Genomic DNA, 18,361 nt, shown 5'->3' on the forward strand with positions numbered 1-18,361 from the left:
TTCCACGACGGAACTCGGAGCATACGTATCACTTTATTCACTGTCAACACCACTCACTCCTAGTATTTCTACCCTGGCGTTTCTCTTCGCACTTGCAAGTGACGATTTAGGCAAAATGGACCACAGCGGTATGGATCACGGAGGAATGGATGATGGCCAATGTTCCATGAATGTGAGTCTTGAAACATGACCTCGTCTTAGGACAATCATACTGATGAATAAAGATGCTCTTCAATTGGCAAGTGAAAGGCCTCTGTATCGTCTTCGAGTCGTGGAGAGTCACAGGCCCTATGTCGCTTCTTCTCTCTCTTACCGCCATTGCCCTCCTTACAGCCGGCTACGAGTGTGTTCGGGAAATAAGCAGGAGATATGACGAGAGATGCAATGCCAGAATGAATGCTTTCAACACAAGTACGTTCCCCTTGCCGGACGTTGCTATGCGCCGTCGCTGAGACTATCAAGGCCTTCCGGCGGAATCAAGCTCACTGCTTGCAGGATCGGAGTCGAGGGAAGGAGCAGGACGGCAAGGAACGATTGTCAGAGCTGGTCTATATGCTTTGCAGGTCTTCTATAGTTTCTTCATCATGTATGACCCCCTTTTTGTTCGCATCAACTCCGAGCTAATCATCTGTGAGGCTACTGTTCATGACCTATAACGGCTTTGTGATGGGGGCGGTGGCAGTTGGCGCATTCATCGGATATGTGGCCTTCAGCAATAAAACTTCGCCCACCAAAGCTGCAGCGTGTCATTGAGGTCTACATGCTTGAAGGCACATCTCATTCGACATCTTCCTCGAGATCATCGCCGAATCCGAAGCTAAACTTTTGCCGCTCTCCATCAGCTTCATCCTGGCCAGCGACAACCTCTTCCCATTTCCGCTTGCGGGATTCCTCGACAGATGCCGCCAGGTTAGGATCAGCCTCCTTTAAGCGATCCATAAAGAGAGCATAGGGGTCTGTTATGTTGTCTCTGAATCCAGAAACTTGGTCTGCCTTGTCTCTGAGAAAGCGAATCGCTGATCGGACATGCGCTCTGGGCACGAAATTTTGAGTAATGGCAATAGCTGGCTCGAGGTTTACTACCAAGTGCCACCAGCCTGAGGGGACATGTAGGACTTCGCCTTCTCGACAGATCCCCTCAATACAACCAGTTGTCCTGCGAGCTTCGGCATGGTAAGAGAGCAGCCACTCGGCAATACTCAAGGGGGAAGTGACCTCGCTTTGGTCTTCGGACATGTAGACTCCTGGAGGAAGGATAGAGCTTGGAAACATGATCCAATATTTCGAACCTCGGATGATGGCATTCCAGGCACTAGTAGCATTCGGGTCTTTATGAAACGTGCTTCCGCTTCTTTCGGGTCCAATAATCAGCCAACGTCGATCAGGTCTCTGGTCCTTGAGGAGGTTGAAAAAATCTCCTTGGAATGCCCTCGGTATATCATAAGCGTTTTGCAACCCCATCTTTTCGACAAAGGCCCGATCAAACAGATACAACGGCGATTCATCCTTAGTACTGTCCATGTACTTGATGTAGGTCCTGAGCGGCCAATCAACCGCTTCGCAACGAAAAGAAACATCCCCATACTTTGTTAGTAAATGCTGTAGATCCCACATTCTGAAGGCCTGCCACTTCTTCACAGGTGCTGTCAGGATAAATGGCTTGTCAACCCATGACATGTTGAATTCTTCAGGCGAGATGTCTTCCAACCGTGGAATCTCATTCTGGGGGGGAATGCTTGAAACATACGGAGTCAAGGGTATGCTGGAGCAGAGAAACGGTCGATGTAGTGAATCGGAAAACAAGCACCTGCAATCCACTTTCGCCAATTCCGCTGATGGGAGGCGCATGAGAGATGCTCGCCAACTTCCCCGCCATTCGAAGTCTTCTTCCGTCTCATTAACTGCAATATCTCTCCATAGCTGGTCATATGTGGAGTAGGCGTAGAGTCCCCGGCATGTCGCACCTAGGTTGGCAAGGCTGTGTCGGTCAAGGAATTCCAGGATCACCGGCAGTAAGCCATCTGGCAAATGGCTGAAGGAGCCCATAGAGGTTTGGGCATTTTGGTGAGATGTCAGGGCATTTCCCGAAGGTCTCACTCCCAGAGGATGCTGATCGGCTTCATTGTCCCATGAAGTGTCTGTCTTCACCGCATTATTGTCCGTGATGCGACGAGTACCATCGATATAGCCTGAACTCTCGGCAAGAGTTCGCCTTGTCCGCAGAATAGTGGTTGAGCTCATCCGTTTAAAATTTGAGCACAAAGACTGCAAGGCAAAAAAAAGAGTTCACTGTTGGCAGGAAAATGCCAAGGGGTGCGGTAAAATAAGTGTGTGGCGAGCTCACGAGATACAAAGCGGGCCGTTGCCGGTCAATGAGGCTGTATCTAACAATAGAGTAGTCCAAGATAAACTATGCTATTTAAGCTAGACACTTTATAATGAGATCCTTGTAGCGATAAATATTAATCTGAGATACTCGTCTATATATAAGATCTACCTGTTGTATGATTCTGTCTATCCTCAATGACCGGATCTATGTATTTTACTCTTTGAGAAGAGGATCGTAGACCTTGTCTCTATGCTCTATTGAAAAGTCCTCTTTAAACACGAGTATATTCTGCTTTGCTGTAACAGACACCGCTCTAGGACAGCCTCGCACTACTCCGCCTGGTGGTAAGCTAAGCGTTTCCACCTCGTCCCGGTGTCTTTGCTGAGTTACGAAGGAAGTAGACGTTGTTTAGTTTGCTATCTCGATTGGACGTATTCCGGTAGCGATCTGGGTGGAAACGGCGGCGCGAGCTTCGCACTTGGCAAAACAGCCAATTTCTTTTGGATTTTTGATCGTGACTATAGGGCAGCAGCTGCGGTGCCGATAACTTGGAAGGCACATGTTGGAGGGCAGCATTCTGCTGGTGATTCAGCTGAAAACGGGACTGATTCGAATGACTGGCCCAACTTCCGAGACCGACCGAACTTGAGTTTTTCTGGTTTATGTCTGCAAAGGGGCCCGACGCGTTCGCAGTCGATCGAAATCACCTCCTGCTGCCCATCTAATTCATAGACTTCGCCTTTGAGCGACTGCTACAGGCCCAAGCATTCAACATCTGGCTGAAGGTTTTGACTGGTTTGTTACAGTCGGTGCGCTGGCATTGACCATTGGCGAGCTTGGGAGGGTTCTCAGACTTGTGCCTGATGCGCTTCCCAGGAGCCTCAATCCTGGTGTCAAGACTCTTGGCCTTCCGACACTTCGGATTGCTGCAAGTCCAGATCTTCAAGGTGGAATTAACAACAATTGAGCAGAACGGGAACCGCAGTAATGCATCTCGCAAATGCCATCTGCCGGCTTCGACCTCTGGAGCTTTGCCTGTCTCTTCTAGCCAAACCTTGCCGATGTTTCCTTCCCATGGAGATAGGCGCACTTCCAGCAGGCTTTGCAGACATAGGACGTAAGTGGTAGCCCTTTTTTGCGCCGTTGCACCACCATCTTGTATCTCGCCTCTAGCGATTCCTGTTGGAGCATTTCGTCGGCCTCGGAGGGCCTAGGCCTTGTATCAACTGAGATACCGGTTTCAACCATATAAAGTTCTTCGCTGGCAAGTCTCTAAGGGTCGCCGCCGCTATTATTTCGATGCATCGTTGCGTCAAATCCGAGCCTGGTCGATTCTCCCATGTCTTGAGAAGAATGACGTGGACAGCCTTTCCGACCATGACGTATGGCTTTGGCGTCGATGATTTGTTAAAGACAGCCAGCACGCGAAGGTGGATGTCAGCACCTCCTTGCTAATCTTCTTCTCAAGAGCTCCGTGGTCTGCCGACAATATGCCAGCGGCTGCATTCGGCTAGTGAGACAGACGACCTGTAAGGCCATCTTTGCGCGTCACCAACCCCCACGTAGCCCTCCATCTCGTCGTCGCTGACGCTTGCAGACCCTGTGACAGCATCAAGGTAAAGTCCCAAAGAGTCACTCCTTTCCACTGACAGGCCAGAAGCAAAAGCTCCTTTTTTGCCAGCGGACTCCAACTCCAACTGGACAGCCTCTGGGGCAGCTTTGGCCAGCATTTGTAGCACCATATGCGGGTCAGTCTGGCCGATAAATTGCCATCAAGACGCCGTCAATGGTTTGGCATCTCTGTCATAAGTCGACAGAACCTTCCAAGGTATCACCTCAGAGCGTCGCTTGAAGCCATTGACAATGTACCTCAGACGCTCCAGATAGCATTCCTTTCGTCGGCTCTTCTCTTCAACCGACAAGGCTGCGAGCATAGTGTACACAGGACACTTTGCTAGCCAACGCTCGAGATCCGCGGCGCTGCGTTGGGGTGGGGGCACTCTCATCAACCTCGTCAGCGACGTCGTCGTCCTCATCATCGAGGACAACGGCCTCTAGCCTCCGAGGCTTCAGAGAGTCGACCTCTTCCTCTTGCTCAATGGACTCAGGCTCGTCTCGTCTTCCTAAGACTGGCCCTTGTCGTCCTCCTCATCATCATCCGAGTCGTCCAAAAAAGATGGAGTACTTTGAAGCAACGGAGCATACCCCCGATGAGGTCGTGCTCTCTTCTCCTCGGTTGACCGTGGGTTGAGATCTACGTTCACTTGATCAGAGCTCGAAATCGATATCTCGTACCTGGAGACCATCTGTTGACAGGGTTACAAGATAGCCACTGTGGTAAACCACCTGAGATGCTAGACGCTTCACCAACTGCGCAAACTGCCTCAACCTCGTTGTTCCTGCAGTTCTGTGACAGGATGGCGACGGAGTAGGAGGTTTCGAGAATGCTCTTGTGGTTACAGGCCAATGTATATATAAACAGGCAGAGTCTCTCTGAGTAGCCAGGGGGACAGGACACAATCAACCAGACAGGTCCACAACTCAACCTTTCGTACAACACCATCCCAACCACTGCAAGAGGGGCAATATGTAGTTCTTTTGAAAGGCACGGTCTGGCTCGACAATGGTACCACTAATATCGACTATTTGTGCCAGAGCCTTGTCTACTATGAAGCAGAATGATGTGTGTTTACTTCTCGGAAAGTGAAGTGAGTTGAACTTCGAATTGGTAACCGGAGACCGCCAGCGAAGGGTCGAGGCCCTCGTGGATATGATTCCCATTGGCTTTGGCTAATCTACAATTCCGGAGCTAGCCATACCTGGGAACTCACCCGCGTACTCGGTACTACAAGTAGGTACTTGTACTGGGTTTGCATCCACCTTCTCTCCCCAAGATTTGGTATGAACAAAGAGGTATTGTACGGGGTAACAATGGGTTCAATACCTACAGGTACCTAGGTAGGTGGTGTCGGGGCGGCACTGTTCGCACGTGTAGAGCTAAGACCGTTGGAATGGATTTGTAGAAAAATAGCTCCTCGTTCTTAGATTTTTCTCTTTCTTCCCATCAAGACATTTTAAAGAATGTCGAATCGTCAGCCTGCGTCCGTGAATCCCACCTTTACTGTAAGTGATTCGTTTTAGTAAAGCCCACACTTCCGATTGCACTCTACACTACAAAGTCCCCAGAGCAATGCACAGTTGGGCCCAGTTTTCATTTCCCGACATGGCCAGAAACACATATTGAATGCTTGAGATCGCCACTTCAGCCACCTGGCCTCGAAGTACTGAACGATCGACCGTGTCAATCTCTCTCAGAAGACCCTTCTCTTTTCACCTCATTTGTTTGGCTTACATTTCAATCGGATACTGACCATGATATGCGGTCCATTAATCCCGCTGTGGCCGCTGCTGCCCCCCGTGGCGCTTCCGCCGCAGAAGCTGAAAACCTTCGTAAAAAACAGGGAGAAAAAAAATATAAAAAATAAAAAATCATTTTATAGGATGGGTGGCATACAATACCTCTATATCCCTGGCAGTGCGCGTTTAATCGCGCAGTATATTTGTGACATTCTTTGAGAGCAAGTCGCTGAAATATCAATAGGCCAAGCTCGCCCAAAAGGTAGAGGGTGAGGAATTCCACGTTCATTGGATTCGATATGCTAACATTGCTCTTAGAGAAGGATGCCATATGGCCGTCGCAATGCATACGATGGAAACACATTGACACAAAGTAGGAAGCGGACAAGCAGCTGCGGCTGCGACTCGAGACGCCGGCGAACTTCCCGGTACGGGACACTATTCATTGTGTGGCCAGTATGTGCCTGTACTAATGAAGAATGCCGCCCCAGACGCCGCTCCCAAGAGTGAGTATTATTGCCACCTGCCAAGCCTCCCTCGTTTCTTGATGGTTCCACGCCTGCGCCTCAAATTTTTCATTTTCAGTTTTCCAAACTTAACCACATACAAAACCATCAACATCCGCACTGAACTTCTCACTTGAGATTGTTCTTCTCGTTCTTCATATCATTGTCAACTAACAGGCGCGATTATCCCAGCGCCAAATCACCTTTTCGCATTTCCGATCAACAGCTGCATCAGCAGAAACAGCATTAAGAACGCAATCATGGCAGACAAAGGTCTCGAAGAAGTCCCTGAATCCCAAATCGAGTCAAACTACGATGAAGTCACCGACTCCTTTGATGCGATGGGTTTGAAGCCGGATTTGCTGCGTGGTATGTCTCCGACCTTCCAGTCGAACCCCCCGCCCTTCCAACCCCAAGGTCTTTACAACATCACACCATGTTCTATATGCTAATAATCAACGGAAGGCGTTTATGCCTACGGCTTTGAGCGCCCCTCAGCGATACAGCAGCGTGCAATAATGCCGGTGATCAAAGGTTCGTCGCAGCCGACTGTTTTTCCCTTCTTCTTTTTCAGCAAAAACTGACCAGAAACGCCCAGGATCGGATGTGATCGCCCAGGCGCAATCCGGCACCGGAAAGACGGCTACATTCTCTATTTCCTGCCTCCAGAAAATCGATCCCAACCTCAAGGCTTGCCAGGCTCTCATCCTCGCCCCGACGCGTGAGCTGGCGCAGCAGATCCAAAAAGTGGTGGTGGCAATTGGCGACTTTATGAATGTGGAGTGCCACGCTTGCATCGGCGGAACCAATGTTCGAGAAGATATGAAAGCGCTCCAAGATGGCCCTCAGGTGGTCGTCGGCACTCCTGGACGAGTGCACGACATGATCCAGCGCCGCGTGCTGAAAACCGACAGCATGAAGATGTTCATCTTGGACGAGGCTGATGAGATGCTTTCTGTAAGTGATTCCCACTCCGTGACTGTCCCTGTCTCTGTCATCGCCGCCACTTTGCAGAATACTAACATTATGCAGCGTGGTTTCACCGAGCAAATCTACGACATCTTCCAACTCCTCCCGCAGTCTACTCAAGTTGTTCTCCTGTCCGCCACGATGCCACAAGACGTTCTCGAAGTCACCACCAAATTCATGCGCGACCCTGTCCGTATTCTTGTCAAGAAGGCGGAACTGACCCTCGAAGGTATCAAACAATTCTACATCGCGGTTGAGAAGGAAGAATGGAAGCTCGACACCCTCTCCGATCTCTACGAGACGGTCACCATCACACAAGCAGTCATCTTCTGCAACACCAGAAGAAAGGTCGACTGGCTCACCGATAAGCTCCAGGCGCGCGACTTCACCGTCTCTGCCATGCATGGTGATATGGAGCAGGCACAACGCGATGTGATCATGAAGGAGTTCCGGTCGGGATCTTCACGAGTTCTCATTGCCACTGACCTTTTGGCTCGTGGCATCGATGTTCAACAAGTCTCACTGGTCATAAACTACGATCTTCCTGCCAACCGTGAGAACTACATTCACCGTATTGGACGTGGTGGTCGTTTCGGCCGAAAAGGTGTTGCCATCAACTTCGTCACCGCCGATGATGTCCGCATGATGAGGGAAATCGAGCAATTCTACAGCACTCAAATCGAAGAGATGCCAATGAACGTTGCTGGTATGTAAAACCCCCACCCTCTAAGATTTTGAAATTTTGCTAAATCGTTCTTTCAGACCTCATCTAGGCCAGTTCAAACTATTTTCCGAGATGGGCATGTGGACGGCGTTAGTTGACACACCTGTACGCGACTAACTGAGAAAAGTGGGATGAAGCCTGTCTCCGACTGCTTGGCTCAAGATTGTCGCTGCACACCTAGAAAAGTCATGTTTCCAAAACTCTTGTTACGATCGCATGGACGCTTTCCTCAGCATACGAGCGCGGTGAGGTGATACCGCAGCCTGACGGCATTGTGTCGCTTATGTGGCAGATTTCGCGGGCGTCTCTGCTTCTTAATGCTTAGCTGACAATCGTTGTTGGCTGTGGTTCTCCAACTGCGCACAAGAATCCGACAGCAAATTCTCATGTGACATGAAACGGGGGAACAATGGTTTCATTTGCTTCTTTGCAATAGATAGGTAGAGCTTGATTCCAGAATGAAAGGTGCTTGTACCGAATTCTGTATTTTCTCTGTTCTGGACCTGCCTTTCGGAGGGGAGGTACCAATACCCTTCAAAGTCCTTTTGCGTAGAGTACCCCGTACCTCCCTTCAACCCAAACGTCTCCCTCTACAAGTCGGCCTACACCCGCACAATGTCTGTCACTCCGCTTTCAGATCGAAAGGCCATGGTCAACTATGCCATTGACCTGCTTAGAGCCCATCAAATTCGCCGAGAAAATGTATTCCTGCACGAGCAGCTCAAGACCTGTGCCAAAGAGCTTGCCACTTTGCGTGACGAGGTGAGAGACCTGAGAGCAAATCAAATGGCTACCGTCAAAAAGGAGATCGAGCCCATGAAGGTATCAATCGATATCAACGCTAAAAAAGCTGTTGCTCTCATGGACAGGCTTGACTCCCAACTCAACGAGCAGGCCCGAGAGCTAGAGCAGTCACACAGAGCAATGCAAACCGAGACTTCAAATATCAGAGCTTCTTGTCGCAAGAGACAGGAAGATGAACGCGCACAAAGGGCCGTTATCGAGAAGCAGCTTGAAGCAGTACGTACTGATTGTGAGAACCTAGCTAGTGTCCAACAACAACAAGCTCGACGCACCCTAGCTTCACTTGAGACTCTGCAAAGCGCTCTCGATGGCAAGGCAGATGTTGCGGTCATGGAAATGCTGGAAACCCGCGTAAATGAGTTTTCAACTCGCCGAAATGCCGCTGCTGTTGTGGCCGACTCGGTCAGCCACATTTCAGATACTCTGGAGCGCAGGTGCCATCCTCTTGAGCCAGGTAACCATGACCAACATATCCTATCTGACGAAAGCGCAGCTGACCTCTTTGCAGCAGGTAAGTTGGCCCAGGTACAGGATTCTCAACATGGAAACCATGAGGGCCCTGAACCGCGAGAGACGACAGTCCCAGATGATCTCGATCTCGACGCCAACGCACACACGATCAGCTATGCTGGCCACTGCTACAGCGAACCGGCACACAACGACTCTTTGAAGATGTTGTCACCGCCCACAGTAGAGGCCACTCAGCTCGCCGAGATCAAGACCCTCCGACAGAGGAGATTTGACGGCTGGGATTCCTACTACAACCAGGGTCAGAACATTGTCGAAGCCTTGCCACGTCAATTTGAGGGAACAATCGTCCACAACTTTGTGAACGGACTCTTCAAGGAAAGCCATAGAAAGCAATGTCAGCAGTGGCTCGACTCAAGTGGATGGACTTGGGCCAACGTTACCACCTTTGGTAACCTGTGCTCCCAACTTTTCGCCGACAATGCAACCAAAGCAGGGATGGACACAGAAACTTTGGTACATCCAAAAGGGATAGGTGCAGTGCTTGCCGCAGTTGGCAAGTCGGGGCGGGATACAGGCGCTGCGAAAAGCAAGAAAAGTAGCAAAGGCGAACTTCGACAAGTCAACGTCGATGTGCCGCTGCGGCGAAGTCAACGGGTAGCCGAAAAACAAGGTCTTAATGCTGGCCATGCAGGAAAACAGCCCGAGCTCACGTCAATACAAGGTTATTTTGCTCACCGTGTCGAACGGGACAAGGGTCAAGAATCGAAGCCTAAGAACCAAGCTGGCAATGAATGTCCCAAAACGCAGAACCGGCCACAATCCGACAATCCCACCGAACGGCGAGCCGGTATGCGAGAATCTGAAACGGCAGGTGTAGAGCTCCCCAAGATGATGGACAAGGGTCGATCGACAAAAGGCACAGCAGTCCCAACAGAGAGTCGCAAAAGCCACAAGAGAAAGGCTGCCCGGGTTGAAGTTGGACATTACTCAAAGCGACTGAAATCCCGCTCGAAGGCTAGGGTTGGAGACGATCACGCCATTTCAATCCCTCAACTTGTGTCATTTCGCGGAGGCATCGCAAAGTCAGTGGAAGAGAGCAGTAACGACGAAGGGTTTTTGTATGATGGGAATCTTTCCAAGCCTTCGGTTTCCACGACAGCACGTCAACCAAGAGGACACAAAAAGAGACGACTGCCTCTGCCACCGCCGCCAGAGATCCCTATTCTACCTACTACAGACGAAGAGTAGGTAGCAGATCAAATGCGAATCTCAGTCGACATGGCGGCAATGTCCAAAAGGGGTCACGTTGATGAATGTCTTTGACACAACATTTGATGGCGCTGATGATGACGGGCCCTGGGCATCAATTTCATTACCTGGTCACAATAAATTTTTGCTGAAGCCTCATGTCTCCCTGAACACATATCCATCTTCGGAGTCATCATCCACCACGTCAACTGCAATTTTCGCCTCGACCACTTCGAGACCGTCTGCCTCTAGACCGCATTCAACCTTGTCTCCGCCCTTGAGCGGGCCGACGCCTTTGGGGGTGCCTGTCAATATAATGTCGCCTTCTTCCAGTGTCATGACCTTGCTGATGTCACTCAGCATTCTAGGAATATTAAACAACATCAAGTTGGAATTATCCTTTTGTCTGACCTCGCCGTTAACTTTCAACCACAGCACAACGTCGTGAGGATCTGAGATGCGGTCAAAGGGGATCTCGTGGCTGATGGGCAAGAAGGTATCAAAGCCCTTCGCGATGGTCCAAGGAAGGCCCTTCTTCTTTGCTTCATCTTGTACATTTCGAGCGGTCACATCGATACCCAGGAAATAGCACTTGATATGGTCGAGGAAGCGAGAATCATCCGCCCGCAGGTTCTTTAGCGGGGTTGGTGTTTCTCCAATGACTAGGCCAAGCTCGACTTCATGATGCAGATTCACGCCGCGGGGGCGGACGATGGGACCCTTGTTCGGGAGGAGGATGGACGAGGGTGGCTTGAGGAAGAAGAACGGTTGCGAGGGACGAGCAGACGACAGCTCGGTTATATGATCCCTGCGGCAGGATGTATCAGTATTGACAATTTCCCGTGCCAAAGAGCGGGGAGTGCAGACGCATAGTTTCGGCCAATGCAGATGACCTTGCGACAATTCGCCTTGATGGAGGCCATGGAGGAGAGCTTGAGAGAGTTTGTACTTGGTAAGCCGCCGCGAGGGTGGTGGAAACAACTTACTAAGGCCAACTTTTCAACAAAGGTCTATACCAAGACCACTGATGTGAGCTCTAGGGCAAGCACGAGGTCGACTAGAACCTATCCCCTCAGTCTCCATCCAGGCATGAGTGGTGGGAATCGTGTGCCTTGCATGACTGGTCAATCTGTACGAGGTAGGGAGCAGTAAGGCGTCGGCAAGTTTCGGACAGCGTAGTCGATGTTGGCATAAACATTCATCCGTTTCCCGGGCTCCATAACATCATTCGGTCCCCTTTGCGTGCTCCCTTCCTATCTCTTTCTTGTCTTCCTGTCCCTTCCGCCGACGTTCTGCGAGTAGTCTCGAGCTTCTGCGCAGGCAAAGAAAGATGGTGACCTCGCTACTCTCGCCACCGCAGGCAAAGCGAAAAGGTCCATCATGGGCAGCTAAAGCAGCAATTGATTGATTCATGACTGTGCTCGACTCACTTCTTTGTCGGTGGTGGTCTTGACTCCTCTGGCTCCTTAAGCTGTCATCTGCGGCCTTGTCGGCTCTCTGTTCGGTTCACAGCACGGCTCCTACGCTCACCGATGGGGGTCTACAAGATTCTGATGTGAGCTCCGTGGCATCCATTCCACTCTCGTGTCCTGCCTAGAGCAAAAATTCTTTCGTATCAGAAGCGGCTCCTGCTGGAACTACGAAGCTCCCGAGCACTTGCAGCAGGGCTGAAGAATCGCCTCTGCACGGGACAAAGTCGTCTTGTTCATAATCTGGTAACTTCGAATCTAGCGACATCATAACTTATCACAACCTTCCACGCTGTATGGCAGCGTGTGGATTTCATCCACCGCATTTCTCACAGGCAAACCGGAAGTACCAAGGTAAGTTCGATATTTCCGCTGCGGGTGCCCAATTTGAATCGAGATATCCGGCGGACTTAGCTGTACGATGGCAAGGCGTCTCTGGTGATTGCATAACCTTGGTGGCACAATGAGCAAGCATTTTCTCGCGGCACCATCCTCGATGCCGTCGAAAATTTTTCCTCTCTTACAGCACGCTCCAATATGATCCGTTTGACACCAATGCCTCAGGGGCAGATGTGACGTCTGTCAACCGTGCGCAATATCTCAGAAATTGGCGCTATCCTGATCATTCTTCCATGCAATACCGGTTACTTGTCATCTGTTCGACAGGCGTGAACTCTATCGTCCTGTCTGGCTGCTTTAAATCCAGCCTTGGGTGGCAAGTATTCGCTACCACTCTGAAATACGGTCAACAGGACAGCCGGCCTGTTCGATGCGTGGGAACGAAACAAGTCTTGACGTCGCAGCAGTGGTTGGGAGCCCAATCAGCCCGGCCGGCTTACTAAATTTTCGCAGTAAAATCGGAGTACTTACGGAGTACCAGGCTCTCTGAACAGCCCACAAATGCCATGATCCACTGCCGTCTGAATTAGCGCAAGCCGGAACGTGGATTTGGAGGTTGCAAGGTAAGAAAAGAACCGCTTGTTGCACGCTTACAGGGACCGTCCCGCAAAGAATTTGAAAATGAGAAGACGGCATGCCGGCAGGCGCGTTGTACGACTTTCCATTCAAGAATGGGCGGCATAAGGCAGAACGGAAGAGGGGCTTCGCGCTAGGCTGAATGATCTGGACCAACTGAGCAAAAACTCCAGGAGGGAGAAGGTGGCTCGAGCCTGGTTGGTTCGCGTACCGGTGGAGGGCCCGTGGATGCAGCCACCACTCAGAAGCAGCTTGACCCCTGTCGCCCCAATGCGCATTTTGCCTCCGGCCCTGCCGTCTAGAAACCGGGACAAGGCAAGTACTCGAAGGCGTTTCCGCAGTGCCCCTGCGGATCTTTACCGTTGAGTCTTTATGTCGACCACTATCAGACCTGGATCTGTCGAACCGTGCTTTTACGAGGTTGCCTCGATCTCACACATGCGACAGTGGAAGCGTCCTTGGCCTTCGATCGATTGGGCTTACTACTTTTCCTGCCGGGCTTGATTCGGAAGACGATCAATGATGCGCAAAGTAGATATGTCCTTCAGTTCCCTGCCGCTACCAGTGGCATGCAATATGGACCTTCTATCATGCATGCTGTACCATGTCAACGAGACGAGGAAGAGGACGGTCCAGTGGCACTAGCCCAGACTTTCTTTGGGTCAATCGGACCCCAGACTCTGAGAGACTCTCTGCCACCCGACAAGAACGGGAGGAACTTCGAACAATCACTAGTCATGCCCGTCAATGGCGCGCGGCACTGCGACGCCAACAAAGGCTCTACAGCGCACAGACCGAGGCCACTCATGCCCAAAGCATTGTGGGCTGGGGGAGGCAAGGTACCGTCTCTGAGACCAGCTCTGCCGAGACTTCGGCGGCTCCCTCACCTGCCGCAATGACACACATCACTGGGAGCTCTACCGACCCATTCACCTATTTAGAGTCTCCAGACGATGCTTGGTGGTCACACAATGCTTTTCGGTACGCCGTCGAGTCCTGGTTGCCGTCCGTATTTCAAGATCTAGATGTGCTGGATGAGACGTTGCCTACCTCCGAGTCCTGTCTTGCCACTATCAATCGAATCGTGCAGGGCTGTCTTGCCAACAGGATGCACATGTTCTCATTGCTCGCTGCGAGTACTGGGTTTTTGAAATACGTTCTGAGACTTCAACTTGACCGACATGATTCCCCGGAATACTGCATGGGCAAAGCTCTTCAACATCTAAGACACCATTTGGCCAGTGCTCCACAGGCTAATGAGAGTCTGATATTCGATCTAAAAGCACTGTCGACCTTTGAACGGTACGTGGAGAATTTTGAGGGGGCTAGAACGCATTTACGGATGGTTAAACACCTTGTTCAGTCACTCGGAGGTCTCGAGATTCTAGACCCGCCCATGCGATTGATTTGCTGGCTCTGGGATCTGCTGGTTGCCGGCGGGACCGGTGAAACTCCCTTGATGCCTCTCACTTGGGATCCCGGTTTGCTTCCACGCCAGCAAATGCGGGATGAAATACTTCCAGCTCTGGCTCAGAGCGGAGTCATACCAAGCGGCGCTGGCCTTCTTCAGTACGGATCAATGGTGCAGCCGGAACTGTCACCCATCCTCGTTGACATGATACAGTGGTTTCAAGTGCAGCAATACAATCGCGTTCACAATTTCAGCCGGTCTCCAGTCGAAAAATGGGCCACGAGACGATCACACGCCATTGTCCATCGACTACTTTCAATATCTCCGGGCTCCCCAAGCGATAGACTGCAGTTGATGCTGTCCGAGTGTATCAAACAGAGCTTCCTAATCATCATAGCGGATGTGGAAGAAGCGAGGCGCTCCCGAGCACAGAATGAGTCCATCAGAGACCCAAGTAACTCCTCCTGGTCCGATATCAATCGCCTTCACCAGGCGCTCTTCGCGCTGGTGCAATCGGAAGAAAACTGGCAGGAACAACACGAGGAAATCATCCTTTGGATGGCCTGTCTGGGTGTCCAAGCAACACCGTCAACCGCTTCATCTCAATCGGCGTCGCAATCGGCAGAAACAGCAGGAGCAGCCGCACGGCCATCATCAAGTGAAGAGACCAGCCATCGGGAGTGGTTCCTTGGGTTAGCAAGGCACCTGTTCTTCGAGCGCCGGAGCCGAAGTGGGGTATTGTCTTCGCCTTCACCTAGAGGAAATGATGAATTGGTACAGCTCATGAGCCGATATCTCCATAGCTGCGAGCCATCTGGACGGCCCAATATCGTTGGACTCGAAGACGTGCTTTCTCCATGATTTAACCTTGAAGACACCACACATATCATGTTGAGCCAGCGATGGAGTGTGCGAGACAGTGGGTGAGTAAGCGTGGCTGATCCGCCGGACATGGCGGCCTTGTCGCAACATCCTTACTCTTTTCCTTCTTCCTTCTCCCTTATCCTGGGGCGATGCGAGGTGAGAGCCGAGACTTGTCCAGACGTGAACAATACTCCTATCTAGCAAGGTACTCCTACCTGTACGAACTATTTGAAAACGTCGAAATGAACGGCGCGGGCGGTCCGTGATCCTTCCTTCGCAGACTGAACTACTGCTGTAAGCTACATGCTACAGTGGCTAGGAAGCCAAGCAAAAGCCAGCCGCGGTGGAAGCAAAAGCCAGCCGCGGCGGCTGCAAGAAGCCAGAAGTCAGAAAAAATAAGAAACAGAAGCGAAACAGACCATACCCGTCGCGGAGCCGCATGTACGAATAAAAGTTGTTGTTTAACGAGCGATAATGATTCAATTCAATTCCCATCTCCCTCGCCCTCTGCCATCCCCGGCTCTGCCCAGCCGAGGGGCATATAAAATGACGAAACCAGCCATCAACGTGCGAAAAGGATCGAAGGCACCGAATAAGACAAGGACAAGGCCCAGGCTTTCTTGCCGGAGCCGCAAGTAAACGACCGCGGCATGTTGGCCGGCTAGGGCTAGGCTTACCTTCGGACTACCAAAGGATTAAGTTGAGAAGCGAGGTTGGGAAACTAGGTGACTGACTAACTCATAGGTAGAGCCGCAGCGCAAACCGTCCCGCAATATCGGTGCTTGTGCTGGTGCTGGTGCCCAATGCTGAGGGCTGTCTGTTGGTGCTGATGTTGGGGTTGAAATTGGGGTTGATGATGTTCGTATTGGCGTTGGCGATTTGCGATTGCGGGACAGCGGCATTTCACGGTCCCGGGTAGGTGCCATCGGTGTGGCTATCATGATAGATGCCCGTTTAACTCGCTCACTCGCCAACTAGCCGTGTCTGTGATGACATGCCTATTTGGGTATGTACGGCTACGCCTCTGGAATACCGGTATATCGGTTTTTCTTTCCCATTTTTTGGATTCACTTCTTGACTTGGCGGGGCGCTGTTATGATAGTATGATACGATACGATACGATACGACATGATGTGTTATGAGACGAGACGAGACGAGACGATATAATGATGGCATGAGTTATGACCATTTATGTATATTTATGTGTTTGTATATTTTATGTGTGATATATATGATGTGTATAGATATACGTATGGGATGGACCATACGCACGGGTTAGATCGTTTCCGAAAAACTGGACGAAAGACTGAACGAAAAGAAAAAGGGAATGAATCAGTAGAGACTGGAAAGAGGAGAAACTCCCTCTCCTCCTCAATTCATCTTACCTCTTTCGATCCCTTTTTGGGACAACGGGGTTCGGACGGGAATAAGGCGTCGTCCATTGCAATGCCAACCATCGCGATCGATAATTCATCACCATCGTGTCGTGTGAGCTCCTTTATCCTTGTCCCTCATGTCTTCTGGCCCGTTCCTCCCCCGGAAGACACCGTCATTCATCACTGTTTCTTTCACGGTCGATTGGACTCTCCAATTGCTAGCTCTACTCCTGTTCCCACTCCCATGCCACGCCACGTCATGACAAAGGAGTCGTGGGGGGGGGGCAATGAATGCGAGGAGCCGGACAAACAACAAATCTTTAGGGCTTTCGTACCCCTGCGTTGTAGAATACGCCACGGGCCCTTGCATCTTCAGGCTCGCCATCATTGCAGCGGCGAGAACCGTCTCGCGAATCGCCTCCTGAAGAAACGTCATGACCCAAACGGGACGGACATCGGATTCACATGTTCGACACTGGAACTTCGAGGCCCGCCCCAGCGCCGGGCCATGTACGTTGTGCATGGGGATTGAAATCGCGCGGTCGCAGTCATTGCTAGCGGGTAGTCGTGACGGCAGCGGCAACGGTAGCGGAAGCGGCAGCGAGGGCAGTAACTAACGGCGGTGATCGTACCGGGTCTGAGTCTCGGCAGCCGTGCGATTTGCAAATTGAAAAGTGAGTGGGAAATAACCAAGCCGGAAGGAGAGTTTCGCCTTGCTCGAGGGAGTGGAAGAACATCAAGGCGATGGCTGTTGTGCAGCTTGCTGTCCGGATTCGGAGCCGCAGGATCCATGACCTCGCCATGCTGGTGGTGAGGTAGTACTTGTAGCAGCGGTGGCGGCCGGCCGTTCCATTCGGACCATTCTATCATGTGATTGTGGACGTGGCTCGTAGCGACAAAGAATACCCTTGTCCAAGACCGCTGCTCTTATTCTTTGATCCGGCAGGGAAAAAGAAAAGGGGGAACGATTATACTTGGCCTCAGTCCTGTGCTGTCCTTTGCCTTTGCCTCCCAAATGGGCTCGGCGAGTACTCCGTACCGCTCAGTACTCGCGCTGGATCGAATGCAAGAACTGCGCGCTCGCTCAAACGAACGCCGTGCTGGTGCTTGTCCCTTCCGCCTGCCTGTTGGTGATGGGTGATGGCTGCTGTCTTAGCAGAGCTTCTCCCCCTCCGAAAAGAAAGTCCCCTTCTTTGGCGGACGGTTGGTGTCTCTGATGGGTGACTTGGCGTTCGTCCTTTTTCCGGCGAGACTATTATGACGCCTCTCATCCTCGACGCGTCCGGACGCCCGGGTGGAAGCGAAGAGGGAAACCACCCACTCACCACTTTCATCGCGCTTGACCATGACCGAACAAAACAAGGGTAAGCAGCGGAGAATTGGGTTTGTTGGGCAGATGGAAAGGTTAAACGGATGATGGGGGAAGCAGAGAGGGAAGGAAAGCGGGGACGAAGTAACTGTAAGCGAATGGAATGTTTTCGTCCGAAGGCGGTTCAGATCTTGATGGTGCAGGTAGTATAGATTTCTGAGAGGTGACAATTGGTGCACAAGAGCGCAATGCGCACGGATTCGTATGTGCATACGACAGAGTGATTGATGGATAGGACGAACCTCGTGCAAACCACGCAGCGCGGCGGTCAGTCGGTGCTCAAGACGGCTGGGTGAATGCTGCTGAACAGGTTATGAAGGTGACGAGTCTAATGGTGATGGGCCGAGTGGCGGGAGCACGGCGAGAAGAGGGCATGGCATAGAACATATATGCCAGAATGATTCCTCGTATTGATAAGAGCTGGAGAGAGGGAGAGACGGCCAGGCATTGGAGACGACGTGCTTGCTGGGGACTGACTAACCAGAGAGA

The 18,361-nt window shown here is 51.3% G+C and overlaps 6 protein-coding genes across 6 annotated transcripts; 4 read left to right on the top strand and 2 right to left on the bottom strand.

Annotated features, from left to right (window-relative positions):
• Positions 1-115: 115 nt before the first annotated feature.
• Z519_07894 (uncharacterized protein) lies at positions 116-753 on the top strand (the record flags this gene model as incomplete). Its single annotated transcript, XM_016765624.1, has 4 exons — positions 116-172; positions 225-411; positions 454-586; positions 636-753. The coding sequence occupies 4 exons, from the start codon at positions 116-118 to the stop codon at positions 751-753; spliced, it is 495 nt and encodes a 164-aa protein (XP_016618593.1).
• Positions 754-777: 24 nt separating this feature from the next.
• Z519_07895 (uncharacterized protein) lies at positions 778-2,241 on the bottom strand (the record flags this gene model as incomplete). The annotated part of the gene is made up of 1 exon (XM_016765625.1): positions 778-2,241. One exon carries the CDS (start codon positions 2,239-2,241, stop codon positions 778-780), a length of 1,464 nt encoding a protein of 487 aa, XP_016618594.1.
• Positions 2,242-6,452: 4,211 nt separating this feature from the next.
• Z519_07896 (ATP-dependent RNA helicase eIF4A) lies at positions 6,453-7,934 on the top strand (the record flags this gene model as incomplete). The annotated part of the gene is made up of 5 exons (XM_016765626.1): positions 6,453-6,561; positions 6,658-6,726; positions 6,791-7,149; positions 7,225-7,867; positions 7,924-7,934. The coding sequence occupies 5 exons, from the start codon at positions 6,453-6,455 to the stop codon at positions 7,932-7,934; spliced, it is 1,191 nt and encodes a 396-aa protein (XP_016618595.1).
• Positions 7,935-8,500: 566 nt separating this feature from the next.
• Z519_07897 (uncharacterized protein) lies at positions 8,501-10,408 on the top strand (the record flags this gene model as incomplete). The annotated part of the gene is made up of 1 exon (XM_016765627.1): positions 8,501-10,408. The coding sequence occupies one exon, from the start codon at positions 8,501-8,503 to the stop codon at positions 10,406-10,408; it is 1,908 nt and encodes a 635-aa protein (XP_016618596.1).
• Positions 10,409-10,564: 156 nt separating this feature from the next.
• On the bottom strand, positions 10,565-11,331 carry Z519_07898 (uncharacterized protein; the record flags this gene model as incomplete). The annotated part of the gene is made up of 2 exons (XM_016765628.1): positions 10,565-11,216; positions 11,276-11,331. 2 exons carry the CDS (start codon positions 11,329-11,331, stop codon positions 10,565-10,567), a joined length of 708 nt encoding a protein of 235 aa, XP_016618597.1.
• Positions 11,332-13,456: 2,125 nt separating this feature from the next.
• Z519_07899 (uncharacterized protein) lies at positions 13,457-15,124 on the top strand (the record flags this gene model as incomplete). The annotated part of the gene is made up of 1 exon (XM_016765629.1): positions 13,457-15,124. One exon carries the CDS (start codon positions 13,457-13,459, stop codon positions 15,122-15,124), a length of 1,668 nt encoding a protein of 555 aa, XP_016618598.1.
• Positions 15,125-18,361: the final 3,237 nt, after the last annotated feature.

Source organism: Cladophialophora bantiana, assembly GCF_000835475.1.
Source record: "Cladophialophora bantiana CBS 173.52 unplaced genomic scaffold supercont1.11, whole genome shotgun sequence".
Taxonomy (NCBI): Eukaryota; Fungi; Ascomycota; class Eurotiomycetes; order Chaetothyriales; family Herpotrichiellaceae; genus Cladophialophora; species Cladophialophora bantiana.